Source organism: Uranotaenia lowii, chromosome 2, assembly GCF_029784155.1.
Source record: "Uranotaenia lowii strain MFRU-FL chromosome 2, ASM2978415v1, whole genome shotgun sequence".
Taxonomy (NCBI): Eukaryota; Metazoa; Arthropoda; class Insecta; order Diptera; family Culicidae; genus Uranotaenia; species Uranotaenia lowii.
In genome coordinates, this window is record NC_073692.1 from 176,805,735 (window position 1) to 176,831,470 (window position 25,736).

Here is a 25,736-nt window from a genome sequence, read left to right on the forward strand (position 1 = left end):
CTTCCCTATTCATCCTCCCACTTTAGAGTCACCGAATAATTTCTATACTATAATTTATCCATCCCGAAAACCTTTTCCTATTAAAGTTGGTTTCTTCCTTATGACTTATTTTATAGATGTGTAACAAAAATTTATGAGGCTCTCTTCTTCTTTTTTCTATCTCACTCAATGGAAGAAGGGAAGGGTGATAAATAATTATAGAAACATTATTCGTATCAAAATACTATCCCATACCAAATTCCGTGCAATTGGAACATCTCGACATCTTTAAAACAACTGTAGTGGCCCCCTCTTCTCTTCCTATTTGTTTACTGAGATCAGGTCTCAAACAACGAAATAGTCTTTTGCCATATCCAAATATCCTCCCATGCCAAATTTAGTTCCATTTGCTCGATAATTTCACCAGTCTCGAAAAAAAAGGTTTCTCATTTTTATCTAATTTTTGCAGCAAGAAGCAATCAAATTTGTTCGTAAAGGTGCCAAAGACCCGTATCGTGGTTGATTGGATCCGGATTCTCTTCGCTCGAATCCATCCTGGCACTTTCACTAGAAAACACACCTCACCAGCCTTGCCAGATTTACGGATTTCTCCGTAGTTCTACGGATTTTAAGCATTTCTACGGAGGTACGGATCGATGCTCGAAATCTGCGGGTTTTCAGTATTTCCTACGGATTTTCTACGGATTATCGAAAAACTTCAAGGGATTCTGCGGATAAATGAAAATTCTACCTGACGAAAGAAAAAAAAAAAAGGTCATCAAGTTTGATCTTGCCGCACTCAGTATATTTTTCGATTTCGATACTTCGAATCTGGCAACGCTGCACCTCACTCAAAACTCAAGAGCTTTTTCAATAGACTGGCTCTTAAACTGTATCATAAACGCCTTCATTATTTTCCAAAACTCTCTCCCATTCTTTCGACTCATCAAGAGCTCAACGCTCAATCGAAGCTTTTCCTTTTATTCTCATATTATTCATAAAGTAAGACTCGCTCAATATACACAGGGTGAACGCATAGATCAAGACTTCTGTTAGAACCTAATCTTAGATTTCATATTCCTTTTCATAATAGTTCTTTCGAATATGGCAACACTCAGTATATAATAAGGCTAAAAATATGTGAGTACAGTACTTTTTCAATTTTTCCCGGGATTCCGGGAATTACCGGGAATAGGATGATCAGATTTCCCGATTCCCGGGAGTGTAAAAATGGCTTGAAAATGGACACTCTAGTTCCGCTAATGAAAGGTGGGGAGCCTTTTGGGAACATTTCGTTCACTTAAATACCCTTAGCGAACCAAATTTGATTCCCCTCGCTTGATCAGTAAAGTCTGCTTTATTTAATATTGGAACAAATTCTTTTGCTCATTGTGGCGCTCCTAGTGGACGGATTTGGAAACTTTTTTCACCCACGTGTCGGGAAATTCATTACCTTTCACCATGTATTTATGTCATAACAACAAACGATAGCATTTTGTAAACAACCGCCATGGAAGCCGAACGGAGAGATCAAATTGTGCTCAGTTTTCTTGAAAATCCATTGTTGTCGGCATCGAAGCTAGCTAAACAGCTTAAAATGCCCAGAAATACCGTATGGCGTGTTATCAAGCAGTACAAGGAAACATTGACGACGGCTCGGAAGCCGCATTCGAAGCGTCGGAGTGGAACTGTCGACCGGAAACTGCGTGGGAAAGTCATCAAGGCCGTCAAGAGGAATCCCAATCTTTCAGACCGCGATTTGGCCAATAAGTTCCAGGCCGCTCACAGTACGGTGCGACGAATTCGTCTCCGGGAAGGAATAAGGTCACTCCGAGCCAGCAAACAGCCAAATCGGACGCTGAAGCAGAACAATGTGGCAAGAATCCGTGCTTGAAAGCTGTACGACCAAGTGCTGACCAAGTTCGACGGATGTATTCTGATGGATGATGAGTTTAAGTTCGTGTTTGCGGATAAATTCGCCCGCAAGTACATGATTTGGCAGGGGATATGCAGTTGTGGACAGAAAACCAAAGTCTTTCTCACTGACAAGACAATGACATCAGAAGTCTACAAAAAAGAGTGCCTACAGAAACGGATTCTGCCGTTTATTCGTGCCCACGACCGTCCAGTAATGTTTTGGCCGGACCTCGCAAGCTGCCATTACAGCAAAACGGTTATGGAATGGTACGCAACGAACGGGGTCAGCGTAATACCGAAGGACCTCAACCCCCCAAACTGCCCCCAGTTCCGGCCTATAGAGAAATACTGGGCAACCACGAAGCGGAGGCTTAAGGCAAAGGGAAAACTTGTTAGGAACATGGCTCAAATGAAGAACTGGTGGAATCAAATCGCCAAAACGGTGGACGAAAAGGGTGTGCGCCGCCTAATGTGCCGTATTACGGGAAAAGTACGAGAATTTCTTCGAAACAGCAATGAATAATTTTTTTAATTTTTTTTTATGAAAGAGTAAAGAAAATGCTACATTTGTATGAAAAACAAATTATGAATTCGTTAATAAATGACTGAACTACACGCAATTGTTTGTGTTCCAATATTCAATGAAGCAGACTTTAATAGAGTATTGCAAAAATTTGTATGGGCCCCCTCTCCTCTTCTATCCTCCCAATGCAAATCTGGAGGAGGTTCAAACAGTCATAGAACCTTTTCCCATATACAAATATCCTCCCCAAAGCCAATTTCGTTCCATTTGCTCGAATAGTTATCGAATTTTGCAATAAAAATTGTATGAAAGCCCCCCTAACCATTTCAATCTTTCCACTGGAAGGAGTTAGGGGTCTCAAATAATCATTGAAACATTATTCCTATCCAAATACCCTCACATGCCAAGTCTGGTTTCATTTGCTTGACTAATTCTCGAGTTGTGTTGAAAATAATAAGAGAGCTCCCATCCCCCCTTCCTGTTTCCCCTCTGGAAAAAAAGAGTGGTACCAAACATTCATAGAAATATTTCTCGTAAATCCCCTCCCATGCCGAATTTGGTACCATTTGCTTGAATTGTTCTGTAATGTATGCAAACATTTTGGGTTACATTACGAGTTTTCTCTCAACTATAAAATTTGTAAAAATCGATTGAGAAACAAGAGAGATATAATGGTTTTAGTCAGGAGCGTCACATGGACACTCCAGAAACTCTAACGGGTAAAAATTTCTGGGACGGATGAGGGTTAAAAAACTAAATTCTACCATTTTTAGAAATTACAATAGATAAGATTACAATTATTTCTGATATCATTCAAGAAAGCCAGTGAATATTTGATACTAACGATACCAATTAATAACTTTGTTGAAGATTGAGAAACGATTTCACTTATCGTTTTAAAAATATCAAAGATTCAATTGAGTTTGAATTTTCTTTCAAATTTTGTCAAAATTCTTCAAAATTTTTCACATTTGGAAAACACTAACAAAATGAAAACTTCAATAACTATTTCCTAAGAAGTCAAAATTACTCGCGGTCTAGGGGAAAGTTAATTATTGGCTTAAAATCTTTATTTGCATATATTGAAGTGTGCCAAATACATAAGTGCAAAATATGATTATTGAATTTTATCTATTTTAACAACAAGTTATCCCAAAAACAAGAGTTGATACACAAAAACTCAACGAATATTTCGAATCAGCGCGAAAACAAGTCAAAATTAGCTCTTATATTCTTTGCATCTAGGAAAATGTGAATTTTGTTGCTTTGTAATATTTATGTTGGAAATACTATAAAATAGTTTTTTGGCGGTCAATCATACAAATCTCATGTATATTTAGATTTTTTTAAGTCATCTATATGAGGTGGTTTTTAAGATTTTTAGGAAACAATTTTTTTATGTATAAACTTAAAAACAAACATTACCTCAGTTATATATGACAAACATTGTATGTGTATTTGTAAACCATATGTTGCAGTAAGATTCATACCGGCACCTGCAACATACAGCAACAACAAATAAATTACGAGTAGGTGTAACAGTAGCCAACACAAAGAGAAAAATAAAACTCAAGCGCCAACAGAAACCATCTTCGTTCCGTGCCATCAATCTTGGACGGCCGGATTTGGGCACATCCGTCCACTCACGTAAATTCTTTCGCCACTATACGTCTCGCTACATATCTGCTCACAGCTGCCCACAGTTTTTATGCATCAGTATGGAGAGGTAACGAAGTTGTGATTTTTTTTCTCCATTTCGCTCGTTAATGCAGTCAGTCGTTGCTTTCAGCAGACATATTTATCGACCGTGTATTTATAGCGAAAAAAAAACGGTGCTTATTATATAAAAATGCCATTTTATTAATAAATGTGCAGTCAATAAATATGGGAGTTCCACCAATGTCGTACCAACAACCGCCCTCCAGGCCAAGCTTCTCCAGCATCTAAAATTTTGTACGCCCGAGATACGTAGAGCAAGCTGGATAACGCATATTTAAAACATTAACGTATGGCGAGCTGGTACGAGCTTAGAGCGTGTGGTTGGTTTTTTACGCGTAGAGATAGCCGCCTAAGTTATGAATGAGTAGCAGCAGCGAAGCTGTAAATGTTGCTCGTGTGGGCCCCCTATTTTTTTTATATCGGGCGCTGCTACACGTTCTACGTTTCGCGGACGGGGATAATCTCCATTGATTCCATTGAGCGAGGAGTTGCTGCTGTCATTGTCGTCGCCACACACATGAAACACCCCCTTTGCGTTGTTTGGGCATTTGGCTTTCAGCTACTCTCCTTGCCATGCGAGTCATGTTATTGCGAGCTCCGTCATAGCTGGATTGAATCGAGGTTGACTTTGGCTTGTAAATTTCGCATATATGCAAGGTAGCCCTGCCGAATAGAGCTGAACTACTAAGCAACACGAGATGGAGATCGCCATCGCGAAACGTAATCGTAAAACTCAACTCATTTATGGCAGTATACAATTAACATCGGAGTTTATCTTCCTAACGAATGCTTAAGTCAATGATAATTATACATTTCTTAAGTTCGATAACGTTTAATTAAAATATCTCACCCAGCTTGGATTGGTAATAAAGATAACTGTTTACCTGTATTGTAATTAATGTTCAATGAAAGATACGATTTTAGTATGAACGTTTAGCAGATCAGTAAATATTTCTTAAAACAACGGTTGAAGAAATGAAGTTTCCTATTTTGAATAGATTTTTTCGAAATTGAACATTTCTATTCTTATTGTATGTATCTGTTTCAGAAACATTTATTTACATAGTATACCGTCTCACGACATAACTTGACGAACATAATTCCTAAAATTCACTCGGTCCATGGCAACCGTTCTCCAATTTTTCGGGCACCCCACGTTCGCCAGATCACGCTCCACTTGGTCTAACCACCTCGCTCGTTGCGCCCCCGCTCGTCTTGTTCCTACCGGATTCGTAGCGAACACCTGTTTCGCAGGACAGTCGTCCGGCATTCTCGCAACATGCCCCGCCCAGCGTATCCGGCCAGCCTTCACCACCTTCTGGATACTGGGTTCGCTGTAGAGTCGCGCGAGCTCGTGGTTCATCCTTCTCCTCCACACTCCGTTCTCCTGTACGCCGCCAAAGATGGTTCTTAACACTCGTCGCTCGAATACTCCGAGTGTACGTAGGTCCTCCTCAAGCAATATCCATGTCTCGTGCCCGTAGAGAACAACCGGTCTAATGAGCGTGGTATACAGGTTACACTTCGTGCGAGGGCTAAGTCTTCTCGACCGCAGTTGCTTGTGGAGTCCATAGTAGGCACGACTTCCGCTGATAATTCGCCTCCGGATCTCACGGCTGGTGTCATTGTCTGCGGTCACCAGTGAGCCGAGATAGACAAAGTCTTCGACTATCTCCAGCTCGTCGCCGTCGATCGTGACCTTGTTATTACTGCACAAGCGGGTTCGGTCGGTCTCGGATCCGCAGGCCAGCATGTACTTCGTCTTGGACGTATTAATCATCAACCCAATCCTTCCTGCTTCGCGTTTCAGTTTGCGGTAGATCTCCTCCACCGCCGCAGATGATCTGCCGACTATATCAATGTCATCGGCAAAGCAGATAAGTTGACTGGATCTGTTGAAAATCGTGCCCCGCATTTCGCCCACCGCTCGTCGAATAACACCTTCTAGCGCCACGTTGAACATCATGCAGGATAGACCATCACCTTGTCGAAGCCCCCTGCGCGGTTCAAATGAACTCGACAATTCACCCGAAATCCGCACACAGCACTGCGTTCTATCCATCGTCGCCTTGATTAGTCTGATCAGCTTCCCGGAAAAGCCGTTCTCGTCCATAATTTTCCATAGCTCGTTACGGTCGATCGTGTCGTATGCGGCTTTGAAGTCGATGAATAGATGGTGCGTGGGGACTTGGTGTCCCCGGCATTTTTGGAGGATTTGCCGTAATGTGAATATCTGGTCCGTCGTTGACCGTCCCTCCATGAAGCCGGCCTGATGACTTCTCACGAATCTGTTTGCTTGTGGCGTTAGGCGGCGGAGTAGGATTCGGGACAACACTTTGTAGGCAGCATTGAGGACAGTGATCGCTCGGTAGTTCTCACAGTCCAATTTGTCGGAAACATCAGGAATCGAAAAACTTATCCCGTGCAACTGTGTTTGAGCTTTACTTTCGAAGTTTAAACTCGTTTCCATTAGCTAAAACTGCTAGAACGTTACCAACTGATTTGTGGTCCAGAAGATGTTTGCAAAAGCTGACATATTGAAATTCTAAGTGTTTTTTTTTTTTGCATTTTTCTTTAACGCTTTAAAGACCAAATACAAGGTATCTTGTTTTTATGCCATTTGCTTGATTTTTACCCGATAAAGTTTGGTGAATTTCACATCTGAATAGCTGATACTGTATCAACGTCAAGAAGGAAGGACTTTGGTCAAAAGAAATCAAACTTGTTAAACAGATGTGTTGAGTAAATAAGTATCACTCTTTACACTCTATTATAATGTTAATAATTTCAGCTTAAATATTACTCTACAATAAAAATAAAATAAATGTCCATTTTCTTTTGTGAACACTAAGCGTGCATCTCTGAGGATATGGTGAGAAGCATATTTCAAATGATAGAACAAAGCAACTGAAAGAAGGAGTACTATCTCTGTCATAACCGAGATTGGATCTGACATCATTGGCACATAAGACTTGGATGTAATCCACTACGTATTCCTCCAAGCCCCCCCCCCCCCCCCCCCCTCCTTGGTCAAATCCTGACATATTTTGTCTCCCGTTACTTTTTCTCAAATTACAAATGTGACCAACAGTGATATGATTGGAAAAGCACTTCTGGCATAAAGACTCGAGCTTCCAAGCAAAAAGTTGCATGAGTCAAGACCACTACATTCCAGGCTTGTAATTGGTCACCATCGTTTGAATTTTTCCGGAGACAACCACCACACATCGTTCGTGACAATCGTGGAGAGCGCAATCGTTTGATCGGAGAGCAAAAAAATGTCTAACGAAATTTTGATCTTTTTTGTGGTTAGTCGTTTGACTGTCATCCCTCATGCGTAGATAATCGAGATAATCATTCCACATTGTTCGACCAACACATCCAAACATCACCCGGCGCTGCAGAGTGACGCATTTTTTTTTTCAACAGGAGGGAGTGAATAGAAAAGATTGCATTTGCTTATTGAGTCAGTAAGTTCTGCTGCGTGAAAGAGATAAGCGATGTGGTAAACTGTCGGGAATGATGGTCGTTTGACCATCAAATTATCCCTCTCGTGTACCAAGACACGAAATTACGTTCGACAATCACACAAAGAAGAATGAATGTCGTTTCGTTTGATGGTAGTCGACTGTTCGGCAAGTTTTCGGTCGCATTCGTTTGATGGCACGAACAATGATACTGATAAAAGCAGGCTGTGCGACTGTCAGAGAAAATGTCGATGGTTTACAAGTCTGCTACATTCAAGCGAAACAATAAATACATATTATGGGATTTTTATCCTATTGGATAATTCATTCCAAAAAAAAAGTATAGTGAGAATCGAATTCATTGCAATATCACATCTCGGCTTGCCAGTCCGGTATCTTACCCAGTGGACCATCTGAGTTGGTTAGTAAACAATAGTTTATTTTCTTAGTCCTTCTGCCACCGCCGATTACCAAAAAACGCACTGCATTGGCCGTCTGCCGTTTGGCCGTTGTTTTTTCATCATTCTTTGTCTGTGATGGGAAATGGATAACAATGGGGTGGTAATGAGAAACTAGAAGTTGTTTTCCATTGCCGACCGATTCACATACATGGCTTGCTCGCTGATTATTTTCGTCCTGTATTGTCTTGGGATATGTTTTATTTAGACATATGCAATGCGGATTCGCTGGAAAGACAATGCCATTTCTTAGAAAGCTTGTTAATGCCGGTCCGGCATAGAATCTTGTACCGATAATTCAATCTCCAAGGAAGTTCATTATTGGAGCAGAGTCTGATTTGTGGGTGTTGTAATTCAATCACTTCGCGATATACATAGGCTGGGACAAATATGAATTTTTGCTTGATTATTGATTTTATTGAATTTTTGATAAAAAATTACTTGATTTTTTAAAGCATGGTTAATCTTAAATCTGGACGCATTAAAACGGGTTGATCTCGGAACTGTGTAAACGAATTAAAAATGTTTTGTACTCAAAATGTAGATTTTTTTATTGCACTTTAAATGAAAAAAATTAAAAAAATATTCCGATGTGACTTTGATGAAATTTCGAACTTTTCGTCGAATACCACTCATCATAGTTTTGACACCCTGTTCCCTGACGACACCACTGTAGTACCTCTTTGCTGTAGTGGCAGCTTGCCAAATCTGGCCAAAACTTTACTGGTCCTTTGTGAGATCTAATGTACGAAAGAATACCTTTTTTCAGGCTCTCATCCTTGTACATCTTGGGGTCCATGGTCTTGTTTGTCACAAAAACCGGGATTTTTCGTCAGTGGCTGCAAATACCTTGCCAGATCGAACACTTTCTTGCAAACTTATCGGTAAGAACAAATTTGAACATGCCGGGGACATCGCCCCGACCAGTGGCTTTATAAAATTTTTGGCCAGGAATCAGCCCAAAATCCATCTTCACGTACGTTTCGCCATCCATGTGGATGCATCCGTCATACAATTTGACCATTTTTAACGATTTCGCGATTTTTGAACCCGACCACGTCGGGTTTTTGGCGTGAATGTCCAAAATTAATTTTCGTCTCTCGGCTTCCAACACGTGTAACTTTTTCGAAAAAAAAACGAACCGTAATGAAATTTTCAGCACTGATAGAGGAAACATTCCAAAACAAAGTACTGTCAAAACATTCCAGATCCGACAACTAGGTGCGCTGTGGTATAATATACAGTGCATCCGGATTTAAGATGATCCATGCTTTACGGTTCGTATGGTTCGTACGGTTTGTGCGGTTCGCCTACGGTTCGTTTTGTTCGTACGGTTCCTACAGTTCGTACGATTCCTACGGTTTGTACGGTTCTCCTATGGTCCGTACGGTTCATACGGCCCGTTCGGTTTCTACGGTTTGTACTGTTCCTACGGTTCATACGGTTCGCCTACGTTTCGTACGGTTCTCCAACGGTTCGAACGGTTCCTACAGTTCCTTACGGTTCGCCTACGGATCGTACGGTTCTCCTACGATTCGTAGGGTTCTCCAACGGTTCGAACCATCCGGTTCTCCTACGGTCCGTACTGTTCCTACGGTTCGTACGGTTCATACGATTCGCCTACGGATCGTACGGTTCTCCTACGATTCGTACGGTGCGTACGGTTCTTACGGTTCGTTAGATTCTTACGGCTTCTACGCTTCGTACGGTTCTCACGGTTCGTACGGTTCATACGGCTCCTGCGGATCAAACGGTTCTCTTACCGTTCGTTTCGTACGGTTCATACAGTTTCTATGTTTCGTACGGTTCCAACGGCTCGTACGGATCTTATGGATCCTACGGTCCGTGCGGTTCGTGCGGTTCCTACGGTTCGTACGGTTCTTCTACGGTTCGTACGGATCGAACGGTTCTTCTACGGTTCGTACGGTTCTCCTACGGTGCTCCTACGGTGCTCCTACGGTTCTCCTATGGTTCGTACGGTTCGCTTACGGTGCGTGCGGTTCCTACGGTTCCTACGGTTCGTACGGTTCATACGGTTCCTACGGATCTAACGGTTCTCCTACGGCTCGTACGGTTCCTACGATTCATACGTTTCGCCTACGGATCGTACGGTTCGTACGGTTTGTACGGTGTGTGCGGTTCGTACGGTTCTCACGATTCCTACGGATCTAACGGTTCTCTTACGGTTCGTTTCCTACGGTTCATACGGCTTCTATGGTTCGTACGGCTCGTACGGCTCCTAACGGCTCGTACGGTTCGTGCGGTTCCTACAGTTTGTTCGGTTCGTACGGATCGAATGGTTCTTCTACGGTTCGTACGGTTCCTACGGTTCGTGCGATTTATACGATTCGCCTTCGGATCGTACGGTTCTCCTACGGTTCGTTCGATTCTTACGGTTCGTACGGTTCCTACGGTTCATACGGTTCCTATGGTTCGTAAGGTTCCAACGGCTCGTACGGTTCGTGCGATTCCTACGGTTCGTACGGTTCTCATGGTTCGAACGGTTCTTACGGCTCGTACGGTTCGTACGGTTCTTACGATTCCTGCGGTAAGTACGGTTCCTACTGCTCGTACGGTCCACGGTTCGTACGGTTCGAACAGTTCTCCTACGGTTCGTACGGTTCCTACGGTTCGTACGGTTCGTACGGATCTAACGGTTCTCCTACGGCTCGTACGGTTCCTACGGTTCATACGGTTCCTATGGTTCGTAAGGTTCCAACGGCTCGTACGGTTCGTGCGGTTCCTACGGTTCGTACGGTTCTTACGGTTCTCATGGTTCGAACGGTTCTTACGGCTCGTACGGTTCGTACGGTTCTTACGATTCCTGCGGTTCGTACGGTTCCTACTGCTCGTACGGTTCCACTGTTCTTACGGTTCGAACAGTTCTCCTACGGTTCGTACGGTTTCTACGGTTCGTATGGTTCTCCTACGGTTTCTACGGTTTCTAGTGCAATGATATTGAATGCAATTTTGTTGCATACAAGCTTTCGTGCAATTTATTTCAATGTATGTTTTTTCGTATTATTTTTTATTATCTTGACCCATTCGGGATAATCCAACTCCTAGTGACAAAAGATTGATTTGAAATTTGTTCTGGCCTTATTTACGATAATCTAGTTAACTTCTAGGTATACGCTAACTAAATTTTGTGTAAAATAAACATCGCTTTTATCGTCGCTTTTAAGTCTTCTTAGCCAGAGGTCATGAGATCGAGTCTCAGTCATGGAATAGGTACATAGTACTCTTTCTGTGGGCTGGTGATGTTAGCATTAGTAAGATGCTAGCCATTATATCCTTGAAAGATGTACGCTTTAGTGTAGAATTTAGATCTCTTCTCAAAAAACATGAAATTTCACTGAGATCCTATATATGTGTGTTAGTTTTAACAGCATCATTTGGTAAAGTTGAATTAAATTTTAACCCTTTGTACTCATCGTAAAAGGCAAACATTTTACGTTTTCCTTCCATACTTCCCTGCACTGCATTCGATGTTCGCAGCCAAATTTGCGAAATTATCAATCAATTTCATTTCTGCATACGCCGGCATTCGTTAAAGGTTCATTGCTCCAAGGTTTTTGCATACACACAGTTGTATTTAACTGACGTCCATTCCAACCACAGCCAAATCGAAAGGCCATTTGAAAGTGTTTCAAGCCGGGCGTTTCGTAACACAAAAACTGCATGATGTTACAACCCGAGGTACGAGAGATTGATTGCCGAATAATTTCAAACGACAATGTTGGGTAACTGTATCGTTATTAGAAGAAGAAAAAATGGCTTGTATGTCCGCGGATCGAACCTTCGATTGATTGAATTGTGGCCCTAAGTCAAAGCGCTGGTAGTTCGTCATTGTGGTTAATTTTTTGTGAAGATTTATTTATCTCGTCAGCAGAGAAGGTCTTTTAGATGCTGATGACTTCCTTCGGTCGAATGCGTACCATTTCAAAAATGGTTCGAGCACTCATAAATCACTCTATAGTGCCGAAGATATCTCGAGAGCGTCCAAACGTAGATGGCGATTTATCTTCTCGCTTTTTAAGTCAATTTGCTCTTGAAAATGGGATTTTAAATGCCACCGCACTAACACCACACATTATGGGGTTTCCTATTGATCGATGTGGGTGAGATAATTTTCAAATAGAAGTTCTTAAGTTAACTTCCGCACGCTCGTTTTGGTAACCTCGTTACTAAAATGTTTCGATATTTGTCATATTAGGACACGTTCGTTTCAGTATTTTTCATGATGAAACCACACTTATTCATTTTAAATTGCAGCATGAAAACGACCGAACCAAACTCGTGAGAGGCTCATCCATTTTTAATGCTTTGCTCCCAAATTGATTACAACTGGAACCGTTTTTCCTTCAAAGTTTCCCTTTCAAAATTGGTTAAAGCGAAATCGGTCTATTCGCGTGAACTGGTAGTTTGTTAGCTAGCTTTTGGAAAATGAAACTAGTAGTTCCACATATCGGCCGGCACGCAAAAGACGCCAGGCCCACGGTTGAACGCGTGGCCGTTTTTACCGGTTGTCAGCAAAAAAAAAAGCTAGAAACACTTCTTTAATTTTCTTTCCCATTCGGCATCACTACCGGTGTACCCCGCTCGGCGAACCGTGAAGTAGTGCTTGTCGGAGACTATCGAACTCCGGTGGCAATTTTCGGTCGGTAACTTCTGGTTTTCCAGACGAAACTCCAGACGTTTTCAGACGTACCTACCAGTGAAAATAAGAGGAACAAACGAAGAGTTGGACTTTGTTGTGGAGTTGCTTTTTCCCGTTGTATCTCTATCGATTTTACGCGAGCATGGATTTGTATCACTGTTAAGAGCATGTTGAACCAATGAGGTCATTCCAAAAGACCGAGCCTTGTTTTTGTTACACTAAGGCCCAGCTTAGAAAATTAAAGTGCGATCGCCGGATTTCGCACATTCTACTTATTCATGTTACTACTGTTTCGATTTTTACAAATTTTACACTCTCAAGGTTTTTTTTTCATACACAATTTTGAGTTGAATGAATATAAGAAGGTAGATATAATTTGTTTTGTTCGCACTTTTTTATTTACTTGAGCTTTGAGTACTATTTTGTTTGCCTTAAAAAACACTCTATTGTAAGATTAGAAAATCTTCTTCATAAATTTTCAGGGGACATTATTATGAATGTGCTAAAATGCCTATAGAAATATGATAATTTTCCCAAATAAAGGTCTCCAACTCTTACTTCAGCTATTCAATTTTTTTCATTAAGAGCTGCGGTTGAACATCAACATACATTCTCCCAGCAAACATAAAATCGCATTGGAAATGATAGCTCAAATCGTTAACAATTGTAATGCGAATCGCCATTCCTAGTAAATAAGTAAACGATCGTAAAAATCGTTATCTTAAGAAAAGAACATGGGGTTTTTATGAAAAATGATGGCTCCTCCTTCACTTGAAAATTTTGTTACTCATTTCATACTTTGAGAACAATTTTACATCCTGAATCTAAGCAAATTTATGTAGTTAACTATTTTAAGCATTTCACGCCACTGCAATTAATTCTGTTTATGGCATGAAAAGCTCTGAAAAGTGTTGTTATATTTTTTTTCATGAAATTAAGATGATGATATTGCAGGGGAGAATCAAATATACAAGAATCCACAGACAAATATTAGCAGTGTTCCATATAGAATATTAACAGATAAAAACTCACGTTTTAACAAATATTTTCGTTAAATTAAACAAATTCAAAACTGTTAGAAAATATAATTCCAAATTTTCAAAAAATCTGATAAGTTAAAGCCCAGTCAACCAACTAAAAGTGACTAGAGAAAATATTTTTAATTCCTAATTGTATTAAATCAAATTAACCACTGAAAAATTGTTGAAATCAAAGTTCCTCTTTTTCTACTTTATCGAAAAAAATCAATGAAAGACATTATGTTCTGTTCGTGTACTTTTGATAAAAGTGAACAATCTTGAATTTTCGCAAAGAAAAATGTGTGTAAACTTACATTCGACATCATTTTTACATACACGAAGACAAAATTGCCGTTTTCGTCCCTTTGAGAAACCGGTAGAGTTTGCAATGTTTTGATTTTAAATGCTTCCCAGTTGAGCCAGATCAAATCATTTTTCTATATTCGCACTGATTTGTTTTAAAAGTTCAACTGAAAATCATTATGAAAATCATAAGTCAAAGTTAAATAAACAATGATTTGAAAAGTCATCTTCATATCTCAGTTCCAGTAATAAATTTAACGTACACAGTAAACGAAAATTACCGAGTTTGGTAATTTTTTTTAACCGAAATCCTAACATGTGTAAATCGTTAAACTGTTCGGTAGTTTTTTCGGTAAAAAATAAACGAACATGGGTAAATGAAGAATCGATTTACCGATGTTCGTTTATTTTTTACCGAAAAAATTATCGAACATTTTAACGATTTACACATGTTAGGATTTCGGTAAAAAAAAATAACCGAACTCGGTAATTTTCGTTTACTGTGTAGAATGTATAAGTGTTCAGTAGTTACTTCATTCCTCAAGTCCGTATTTATTTTATTTAGCTTTGCTATAGTTACTTGTTTGAAAACTACCTGCAGCAATTAATTTGAAATATGCATCATCCTTCTTGTAATTTGTTGTGATTCAACCGTAATTTGAAACATTTTCAGCTTTTCTATGACTCACTACTGTCTAAACCCCCAAAATTTCCAACCATACTATACATAAAAATTTTACATTTTCTTCATCTACTGAAATGAAGTTTTTGTATACGCAAAGCGCGTACATGACTATTAAAATTCTGCTAAGTTGCAATCAAATGTGTTGTAAATGTGGATAGTTGAAAATTGAGTTAAAATATTCGAGAAATAAAATGCGAGCAAATAATGATTTTTGTCATGACAACCTGGAAACTCTGATGAGGCCAAATCCAAATCATGTTTCGAGGTTATGGCTGAAGCCAACCAGCCATCAATACCATCAACTGTATATACCCTTATGAACGTCATAACACTAGCTTAGTTGAAATTTTCAAGAAAAGCAGGAGACGTTTTTCATAATAAAGCCCTATAAATGCTCTTTACTTCAGATTATCCTGATAAAATGTATACAAATGATTGATTTTTTAATGTAAATAAACCATCCTAAACATTTAAACGCCCTACAATCAATAACTAAGGTGTCAGGATCCTATTTCTGGTCTTGGTGCAACCAGCGATGAAACGTTTTATTAGATTTTTCATGTGAAATAATAATCACTCTGTTTGCGGAATTATTTCTCTTTTCTCTCAACTTTTATCAGTTTGATGTCTTCGACAAAGTTGTTGCCACGAAAGTTTTCATTAGATCATGTTACTGACATATGGAGTTGGAATAACGCTAAGGGTAAGACAAGTGTTTTAACAGTAATTAGTATGATTTTGCCTTTGAAAAAATTGAATGTTCTAGACCCCCTGATGGATTATTTTAAATTTGGGCTCAAATGAAAGGGAAAAGTCCCAGCTTTCGAAATGATCGAAAATTAGCGATGCTAATTTTCGAAAAATTAAGTTTTCTCCTAGAGACACCGTGATGTAAGATTCTCAGGTTTTAATGATATGGCGTTTTAAACATTAAAACTATCATTACGAACGAAATCAGTCAAAGATAACTGTTAAACGAACAAATTTATATAAGATAAAAACTGTTTTGAAAGCATTAACTAATTCTGATTCAAGGCAGGGTTAAGATTTTATCTGTTTTTTTTTATCAGAGGAAAAAACAAAAAAAAATCTACTATTTTTTTTAATCAACATTTAAGTTCATTATTATTTTTAGTATAGTTGGATGAAAGACGTTTGTTTTTTGTCTTTCGAATTTTAAGCTCTTGATTTCACAACAACTTTGTTGAATACCGCAGAACGTTTTGATGTATGCTTATAAAAAAGCATAAGTTTTGGTTAAAAATTGGTTTAAAATTCGTTCCAACGCTGCCGAAAAGGAAATGAACACAAAAATAAAACTTCTGTAACTTTTTATCAGAAGTCAAAATTTGTGGTCTTCGAAAAGATTGATTTTGATTTCATATCTTCCACTTGAATATCTCAGATATTTCAATGTTGCCAGAAAAAAGAAAACAAATTATGAATCAAACGAATATTTAAATATACCATTAGATCTACAAAACCAAATTGCTTAAATAAAACTAACTGCATATTTGGAATCATTACGCCAAAATTAGTTAAAATCAGCTCTGAAATTTATAGCACCAAGAAAAAAGCTGAGTTTTGTAGATTTGTGTGATCATTTTCTCTATTTCTTCTCTCTATCTTTTTCTGAAACCATCGACAGTGATTGGTTTTTAAACTTGAAAATGGTCTTTGAACATGTCATCAGTTATCTTTCGTAGCTTCAGTAGATGGTCTACCTATAAATTTTCGTAGGATTTTATCGCAGTATTCTACTTTAACCAGCTATAATTAACATTGTTATGATTTACACAGTTTCTGACGGTCGCCATTGTAAGATATAAGTAGCCGAACACAGCATAATAAAAAATACAAAACGAAGGTAAAAGTAAAACATAGGTACTTAAACTACTTTGCTTTTGATGATACTCTTATTTAATTTATGAATGGGAGTTTGTTCATCATCAGTAGTCGTGTATATCTATTATATAAAATTCTCTTGTAACGGTGTTTGTAGTACTACTCCTCCGAAATTACCAAAACGATTCAAATGAAATTATTTTTAGAATATTCTGTGGGCATGCGAATCGGTTTATATCGAATAAAAACAACAAAAAGTCACATCAATTGTCCGTAATCATTAAATTTGTAATAAATTGAATCAAATAAAAGTCATGGCCTTCAATTTTTTCGAGAGATTTTTTTTCCTTTTGGCGCCGGGCGGTTTGTTTTTCGTCTCCAAGGTCGAGGCGTCGCGAGCTAACGTCGCTAGGGAATAGTTACCATGGCACAGCATACTGATTAATGGGAACATTTGGGCGCGTATTTCTCAACCAGGCATACTTTCAATTCACGTGGTGGCTCTATGAAGCCTAGATTTGATATTTTCTCTATGTATCCCAGCAAAATTGTACAGCACAAATTAATGAATGCGGCCTAGATGTCCCCCAGATTGATATTTTGCCGATCGAATCAAAACCATTCAAACGATTTTAAAACTTAAAACGATGTTGATTCCGTGTTAATTAAAGCAGCATGTTTTGTCTTAAAAATAAAAATTTAATACTGATAAAGGTATCTTTGCGGACGTTTGAAAAAAAGAAAGTGAGAAGATTTTCAAGCAATTATGTATATAATTCGATACGCCTAGATTCCTGTCGATAGCAGACAAAATAATAACATGTACCTATTAATTAATCAGAACCACAACAAAATCCGATGAAAATGAACAAACACATGAACAAGAGTTTGTCTTTTACAATAGATTATATTTCAAAAGTGAGGATGTGCATTTTCCGGAAGAATTTTCAGTTGAGAAAGTACACTAGAGCAAGACCAAACTTTCAACATTTAAAAAAAATGGGTGTATAAATTATTTCTTCATCTATTAATTTTCGGGCCCATACCAATAATCTGACGAAATAAACTCAACTTTTCTTTTAAACCATTTACAAAAAAAACATGAACATCTATCTTTAAGGAATTTCCTCTCCAAAATGATTCAGCATTATATGAGAAAGGCATGAAAGGAGTATCCCGCGTGTTGAATCTGAAGTGGATATTCAAAATTATTAAAAGTGTCTTTGTAAGTGGAGCCTTTTGTTTAAAACAGCATTAAGTAAAAGTGGAGTATCAAAAATTTACCTTAACTCCAAAAAAAAATTGCAGATATATCAATGAAATTTGATACAACGAACAGGAACACGTATCAAATTCGTTTCAAAGCCTTTAAACTACATTTCGCATCTATGAATAAGTTCAGAAAATGCATAGTGTTTTCACTTGCTTCAATAATTGGGACAAATGTCAACTTAGAAGTATCTTTTAGTCAACATTGTTGCATATTTTACTTTCAACAAAAGTTTGATGAGAAATGATTTAGTTATTCAACAAACGAATTTTTTTTTGTTTTAAAGGTTTACATATTTTTCTTAAAAGCTCAACTATGTTAAAATCCGTTTACATTGTTTACATCCGTGTTGTATCTGAATTGAAATAAAGATTGAAATAAAAACAAATCAAACAAAAGACACTTTGGTAACTGTTAGCCTTCTCGGAGTATAAATTATCATTTCAGGTTTTGTGTGATGTTCACATGAAAAATTTTAAAAAAAATTCATACCACCTTCGAAGCATGAACAGACTTTTTTCGATCCATCAAATTTTTGATAATCTGCTTTTCATTCGATTGTTAATGAACTAATAAGGTCAGCAAGTTTAGATCTTCAAAATTCTTAAAAAGCTCAGCTAAAAAAAAAGAAAATAACCGTAATTCAGCTGAAAACAAAATTTAAACATATTTTTTTCCCCTTTAAAACCATTCTTTTCCTTGATCCTTTGAGTTGTGGTTTATCAATATGAATTCAATTTGCACTTTCTGCTAAAACAAATCAAAATATAGTAATTTGCAGTATAAAAAGTCACCAGATTTCATACCATGACAAGTGCTGTTTAGCATCACTTCAATTTATAACGTGTCATATCTACAAAGTGACTGATTTTAGCATGGGAAGGAATTTTGGCACGAGATATGTTTCCATGATGGTTATCAACCTTTCTGCATTGCAGTGTAAAGAAGGGAGGGACAAAGGGAGTTCAATGTACATTACAATGTATAGCTTGAAAACGTATCAAACCATTAAGGGCACCCATACAAGTTTATTGGCATAAATCGAAAATTTATAAAGCAAAAGGAAGAGAGGGTAGATGGATACGAAGAATTTGAGACCATCCCTTATTTCTGGGTGGAATCGCAAAGAAGGAGGCAAGTTTTCATTCATATTATATTTGGAATAATTCGAAAACTTATCAGATAAATAAAGCGAAATACTACGTCATTTAAATACTAAAAATTCAGTTACAGTAGTTCGTGAGCACCTTTTGCATTGCTAGAGGGAAGGGGGAAAGGACTTGAAGTCCATATCATTAAAACATGCTTTTTGACATCATTAAAGCTTATAAAAATAGATTAAATTTAAGAAAATATTATAAAATCATTTTTGTACTGAAATTCGAAATTAAAGCTGCGGTAATTTTTAAAAGCGTTTGCTTCTTAATAAGCTTGACATTTGGTTTGAAATGCTGCTTAAGAAATAAAGCTTGATTTCAGACATTTTATTAAATTTAATTTATTTTCGAAAGGTGTAGCAAAGCACACCGGGTAAGCTAGTCGAGATATAAAATTATCTTAAAATCTCATAGCCGGGAGTAAATTTCAATTTGTCGAAATATGTTTGTTGTTTTGAAAACTTATTTAGCGCCGTTTCCAAATTTTCGTTCAGTAATTGAAAAGCTATTTTGTCATTACTCCAATGAGTATAACTGTGAAACGGCTAGGAGCCTAAAAGTAGAAAATCGCTGTTTCCTTTAATTTTCCACCAGACAGACCAGATTTGAATTTCGAAGCAAAATATCCCCGTTAGTTGAAAACGTTTGACCCCTAAATAGATTTTATCCATGTTTATGTTTACGTTCCTCCTCCTCCTCCGTCCGATTTCGTGCTCTATTCCATTCATTTTAGGGTTTTTCGATACAGAAGGTACAGTACGATTGTAGGCGCTCTAGGCTTTACTGTATGTTGCTGCGATTGTAAAACCGGCGGCAGCCAGAAATCTCTAGGTGGGGGAGTTCTCCGCACAAGTTCTCTAGCTAGGCCGGGAGTTCTCTAGCTAGGCTAAAGCGTAGTTCTTTTAGAAATGGGACAGTTACGAATGCGTGTATCTCAAAAACCATTCGTTTGATCGAAATACTTTATATGAAGAAAATGAAGGTAATGTTATGATATTTCATGAAAAAATTAAAAAAAAATTATTTATCGTTTTTGGTTAGAGAAATTTCTATTTTATTCTTGGTATCTCCCATTGGCCGGCGCACACTTTTTTCAATCATGGTATTGATCAGTTTTTCCAACTTATACTTCGTCAAATCTATATTTTAGGTGGCTTAACCTTCCTTCTTCAATTTCTGATACTTTTCGGTTCAATACTTCTCTTTTAAAAGAGACTGGATGCATTTTAGTGGATGCAGTAGTTTCGAAATGAACAAATTTGATTATTTTTGACCACATTTTTGAACGTTTTTAATGGAATTTCTTCTGGCAAAATCTGACAATAACGAAGTGAAACCATCATAAGATGTTATAATAAGATAAAATCGGTTAGTATAAATCGTAGGTTGCAGGTGGTACATACAAGATTACTCTTTTTAGGCTTTTAAAAATAGCGAAAACCAAAGTTTCGTTTTGAAAATTTTTGTTTTTTTTTTCGCAGGAGCAGAATTTTGGCAAATCATTATAATTTTATACAAAATAACCAGCAAATACATCCTTTAATATACTCGGGATATTGCAACGAGCAGACATGGTATAGGATTCAAACGCTGGAGTTTATTTAAAATAGGATATTTCATAAGTTTTGTCGTTCATCAGAAATCACCAGTCCCATAGCCTCGGGGCCGGCTTTACAGCTTACGAGCTCTGGAACTAGCAAAAAATGGTTGTTTGAGGTTGGTTTTGAATGAGTCATCATTAGGCAACACTTTCAGCTTATCGGAGAAAATTGTTTTGGACATTTCAGCGATTTACCCTTAGTTTTTCGCTTATTGAAAATTAAATATACTGGTAAGAGACTTGACTTCCCTGATGACCCTCAACCGTAGTTGCCGATCATGTGCTTCACTCCAATGCTTGATTTGAACTTTGTGGACATTATTGACAGTGTTTGCATACTTATCCACCACACAAACTCAGTAATTCTTTGAAAAATCAAAGGTTTTGTCAGCTAACAATTTGATAATGACGAATTTTAAAGGAAACTGTGCAAAATTATTTTTTTCTTTTTTTCTTGCATCGTACATAATTCAAAAATGCGTGAATCTTAAATTTTGAAAAAAATAGGTCGAATAGTACTTTTCACAGGCAACAAAATGCTGACAAAATTTTGATTATCCGATAACCAGTAAACGAGCTATTAGCAAATGAAAGTGTCCCATTTCTAAAAGAACTAAGCTTTAGGTTCATTGAGTAGGGCACTTCGCGTCGAGGCGAGGGTCGTCGCGAAACGCTTTTTGAAGGTCAATAGTAGTATTTCACCGTTTTTTTTTGCTTCTCTCTCCCCTTTTATTTTTTTTTTCATTTTGCTGCTGCTCGCTCTGTTTGTTTGTCTGTTTGCTCCTTTGTGTTTACGTACGATATTAGCTATCTTTCCTGCTTTGCGGCGAGTTTACTCCCTCTTTACATTTCATTAACTTGAATTCGATTCGGCGGCGGATGTGTACGGTTTTGTTGTAAGACTGACTGATCTGACGCAAGCGCTTTTTCGGTAGATATTGTTCAATGATTTTTGCATGTCACTGGCAGACGATGCCTCATCCCGCAACTGGTACCGATTACTTCCAGATGAATGATTTGTTGGCATTATTGGAAAAATATATAAACCTGAGCTTGAGTTTTTGTGGGATACCTCCTACCAGGAAGGAAAAACTGAAGGTTCGATGAAACCCAGAAGCGGTATCCGGCGGTGTCTGATAAGTTTCGTTGCTGTTTTGAATTATAATTCATTTCAAGTGGAGGTTTAAGCTCAAGTCATAGACAAAGTTGTTTTGGAAAATTTCCAATATTAAATGAAAAATTGCATAGGAAATAACTCAAGAAACATGTTAGGCTGGATAAAATGGTTTCAATTGAGAACGAATGGTGCCTAATTCAATACTCGAGATAACAAATGTTAAGATAAACATAACATAAACATAAGATTTCCCAGAAATGACAACTTGTTTTCTAAACATTCACACGTTGACGTATGTTTCTTTCCGTTCTTCTTTTTTACAGATCGTCGTTCCCCGTCGCCTTGTGCAGCGTGAAGAAAGTTATTCAAATTATCTCTAATTGCCGCACCTGAAGTTCTGTGAGAGTGAAAGCCAAAAGAAGAATACGCTGGAAGAATAAATATTTACCAAATCCTCAACACCGACACGGAATCCCATCCGGAGCGGACCGGCCGAGACCGGCACCAGAACCGTCAAAAGTGGCAAGATGTCAGACGACGATAAAGAGTCCTCTGTACGGGTTGCCGTCAGGTAAGCGAGAAATTTATTCTCATTCCCATTCCGTTCTAAGTTAACTACTATATGAGTTCGGGTTGTTCTTTTTTGTGTTCTGGTGCTGTAGCTGTAATGCTTATTGGTTTGAGCTGCATCTAGACAGGACGACTTCACAAGAACATAACCATTATTACAAAGAGAGTTTTCCGAAAAGACGGAGACCATTTCCAAACTAAGTTCCCTGTCTGCTGTTTGTTTGCTGGCCACGTTCGGGTCGTTGGATCTTCTCGTCCGTTCGTTGACGCCTGGGCTACTGGGCGATAGGGTTTCCAACACGAGCAACATTCCAAATCTGATGGAAGTTTTGTTGACTCTTCACCTCTATTTATCATAGAACCTTAAACTAATTTTTTTTGGCGAAACTTGTTCCTCCTTTCAAATAGAGATATATATTTTGGTTTTATAAAAAGGTTTAGAAGTTGGCAATGTAGCGATCTTCAAAACCAAAAAACAAGTAGATGGTAAGGACCATCTTGAACTTGAACGGTTTTTAAACGTCTTGAAGCTTTCAGTTTTACTGAGCCAAAATTACATATTACATTGCACAGTTTTTTTTAACACTGTTATATGCAACAATCTTCTGAAAATACAGCTCGCAGATACTGGCTTCGAATCTTGGAACATGGTAGTAGGAACGGGGGGTGGGGGGGAGAAAGGGAGGGTTTGGGGGTGAATCCCCCCCCTCCTCCCATGAGGGTGCATCAAAAGCATGCGAGGTATTCTACTTTACACTCAGAATAATAGATTTTCAATCAAATTTTAATGATGGAGTAAGGTTATTCGATAGTAACAATCTTGACTCAAAACTGATTTAAAAACCTCGAAAACTAATTCCAGGTTCAGAATTCAGCTACCGATTTTCAAAATTTTCACACTTATGGATAGTAATTCATTTCTTTATACTAAGATTTTATTCTGGTTCCCTACTATCAAAATATAAATTGTATTTGTGTTTTAAAAATTTCAGATTAGGTATCCAGTTTAGGATTCTTGTTTTCGATTCTAATCATCATAAAAAATTGAAATAAAAAGCTGTGTTTTAAATCATCGTTAAAATTTGGTTTAACATTTCCTACAAAATTTGATTCATGATTTTCGAAACTGTTACGCGTTTTTTTACATTTAGTAAATATTTTTCCGAATATGAAAAAATAGAGTTTTAAAAAATTTAGTTTTTTATGTCATATTCAGGTTCTTAGCTTATAAACTTTATTATTATGCGTAAATTAAAACATAACAAAGCTTCAAAATAGCGATATATTTATTTATTTAGATTTGCAGGTCAGATAAGGAATACATTTTTGAAATAAAAAATAATCATTGAAACCCAAAACATCCGAATTGATATTATGAATTCATCATTTTAATTGCAAGCGATTGCAAGATGATCATTGTGATTGTTAGCTCGATTTAAGAATTTAACCAAAGTCAGTTCTTTTGCACAATTCAACTGAAAATGACAGTAGAATTTAGTAAAATTATAGTTCATTTTGCAAAAAATATCTTTCCACAGAAATTGATTTTCTATTCAAAAAATTTCGAATTGTTCAATATTATATTCAACATATTGCAGTATTTTCAAGAACCAAATTTCAAACGAAAATATTTAACTAAAATCTAGTTTGCATAAATCCGATTTATACATCAAAATTTTAGTCTTTTACTTTTACCTTTGAAAATTTAACTTATTTTAGAATTTTTTTTCGAAATTGAAGGCTTTCTTAGAAAAAAATTGTAAGTTCAAATCACATAAACAAAATTAAACTGGCCAGATACCCGGTTTTACCTGGAATTGTCCGGATATTTTATTTAAAAAATATGAAAAGGTTCAGCAGCGAAAATTTTGTTTAAAAAAACATTTTCTCCGGATTTGTTCACATTTTATCGCAAAATAAAAAAAATAATAGCATCATTATAACTTTCAATTCTGTCGTCCAAATATGAAGTTTTCCAAGCTAGATTTATTAAAACAAACATAAACGATGTCTTGAAAGACTGAAATACGATTCAAAATCTGGTTGTGTTTATCTGCGAAATTTTTTTTTCGATTTTTTTTTTTTGCTTGATTCTTGTTAAACAGTACTTGGATTTTTTTTCAATTATTCCTAATATTGACCGAATTAAGGTTTGAAAATTTGAAAATTGATTGTCCGAACTTTGCCAGGTTTTAAATGAAATAGCCCGGATTTGCCCTGCCCGGATACGTACGGCAGAGCTTCTAGCAATTTTAAGTTAAGTTCATTTTGATGCAAACTAAAGATTTCAACCATCGATGAAAGTAAGTTTCCTATTTTGGTGCTGAAGGATTCTTTATACAAGTCCTAATTATTATTTGCAAGATTTAAGGATGCTTTTAACACGAAAAACTAGTTTCTATTTAACTAGAAAAACGAACGTAAAAATGAATAATCAAATAGTATTTAAAAATAAGGGCGGAACAAATTTCAAATCCTTCTTTTGTCACTCAGAGTTGGAACATCGCGGGAGAGGGGGGGGGGGGGGGGCGAATGAAAAATAATGCGAAAAACATATAAATTGGAATAAATTGCACGAAAGATTGTATGCAACTAAATTGCATACCATATCATTGCATGAAACTTATAAATCAAGAAAACAAAAAGTGATAAAACTCACATCTTCCACAATCTGTTTTTTGCTTTTGTAGTCTTGCGAATATTTGAAAATTTTTCAATATCCCCATAAAATGCATAAAAAATTATTTATTTCCCCCTTCGGATTTTTTTGGAAATTTCGGAGGAGGGGGAGGGGGGGGTGACAAAAGAAAAAATGGTTATTTGTTCCGGCCTAATAAGTATTTTTTTCTTTTTTCAATTCATGCATTTTCTAGCAAAAATGTCATACAAAAAAAGGGCACTAAACCCCCCCCCCCCCCCTCCTCCCCATGAGTCAGCTTTTCCTACGGCCCTGTCTTGGAAAAAAGTTTTCCGTTCAATTAAGTATAAATCAGATGATTCGACTATAACTCCCATTATAAATGTTTTTTTCGTAAATTTAGCAAATATTTTTTATATTTTTTTTAAAGTTTGTAGATTTCACAAAATGTATGTGGTATTAGACTGAGTCGATTTAGGGTCATTATTGATTTTCTCATACCTTGGGGCTTAAAAAGCTTCGTTTTGGTTCAAACTCATTCATGATTGTTGCAGAATTTTTAAGTTACGTTTACATGAGTAAATTTGCCTTAAGGTTTGTATGGGTATATTGAATATTTTGTACTGAAAAATCATTTTTGTTTTTAGTTGTTTTTGTGCCAATTTATAAATTCTCTCCAGGAAATTTTCCGCTGAACAACTTCGTTCAAAACCGTAAGTTCGTATCCAATTAGGCAAAAAGTTTTAAGCTGATCTATGCTAGGCACCCAGCAGTGATGTCAATTGAGTTTAGTGTAGGGTGGTCGGATT

The 25,736-nt window shown here is 37.2% G+C and overlaps 1 protein-coding gene across 5 annotated transcripts in view; it reads left to right on the forward strand.

Moving 5' to 3' along the window:
• Positions 1-25,736, forward strand: part of LOC129749574 (kinesin-like protein KIF21B) — a 198,020-nt gene that overhangs the window by 11,853 nt on the left and 160,431 nt on the right. For all 5 annotated transcript variants that reach the window (XM_055744598.1, XM_055744600.1, XM_055744602.1 and 2 more), the window contains exon 3: positions 22,043-22,290. In XM_055744598.1, the coding sequence (XP_055600573.1) occupies positions 22,247-22,290 (44 nt within the window). In that variant the 5' untranslated portion in view covers positions 22,043-22,246. The remainder of the gene's footprint in view (positions 1-22,042; positions 22,291-25,736) is intronic.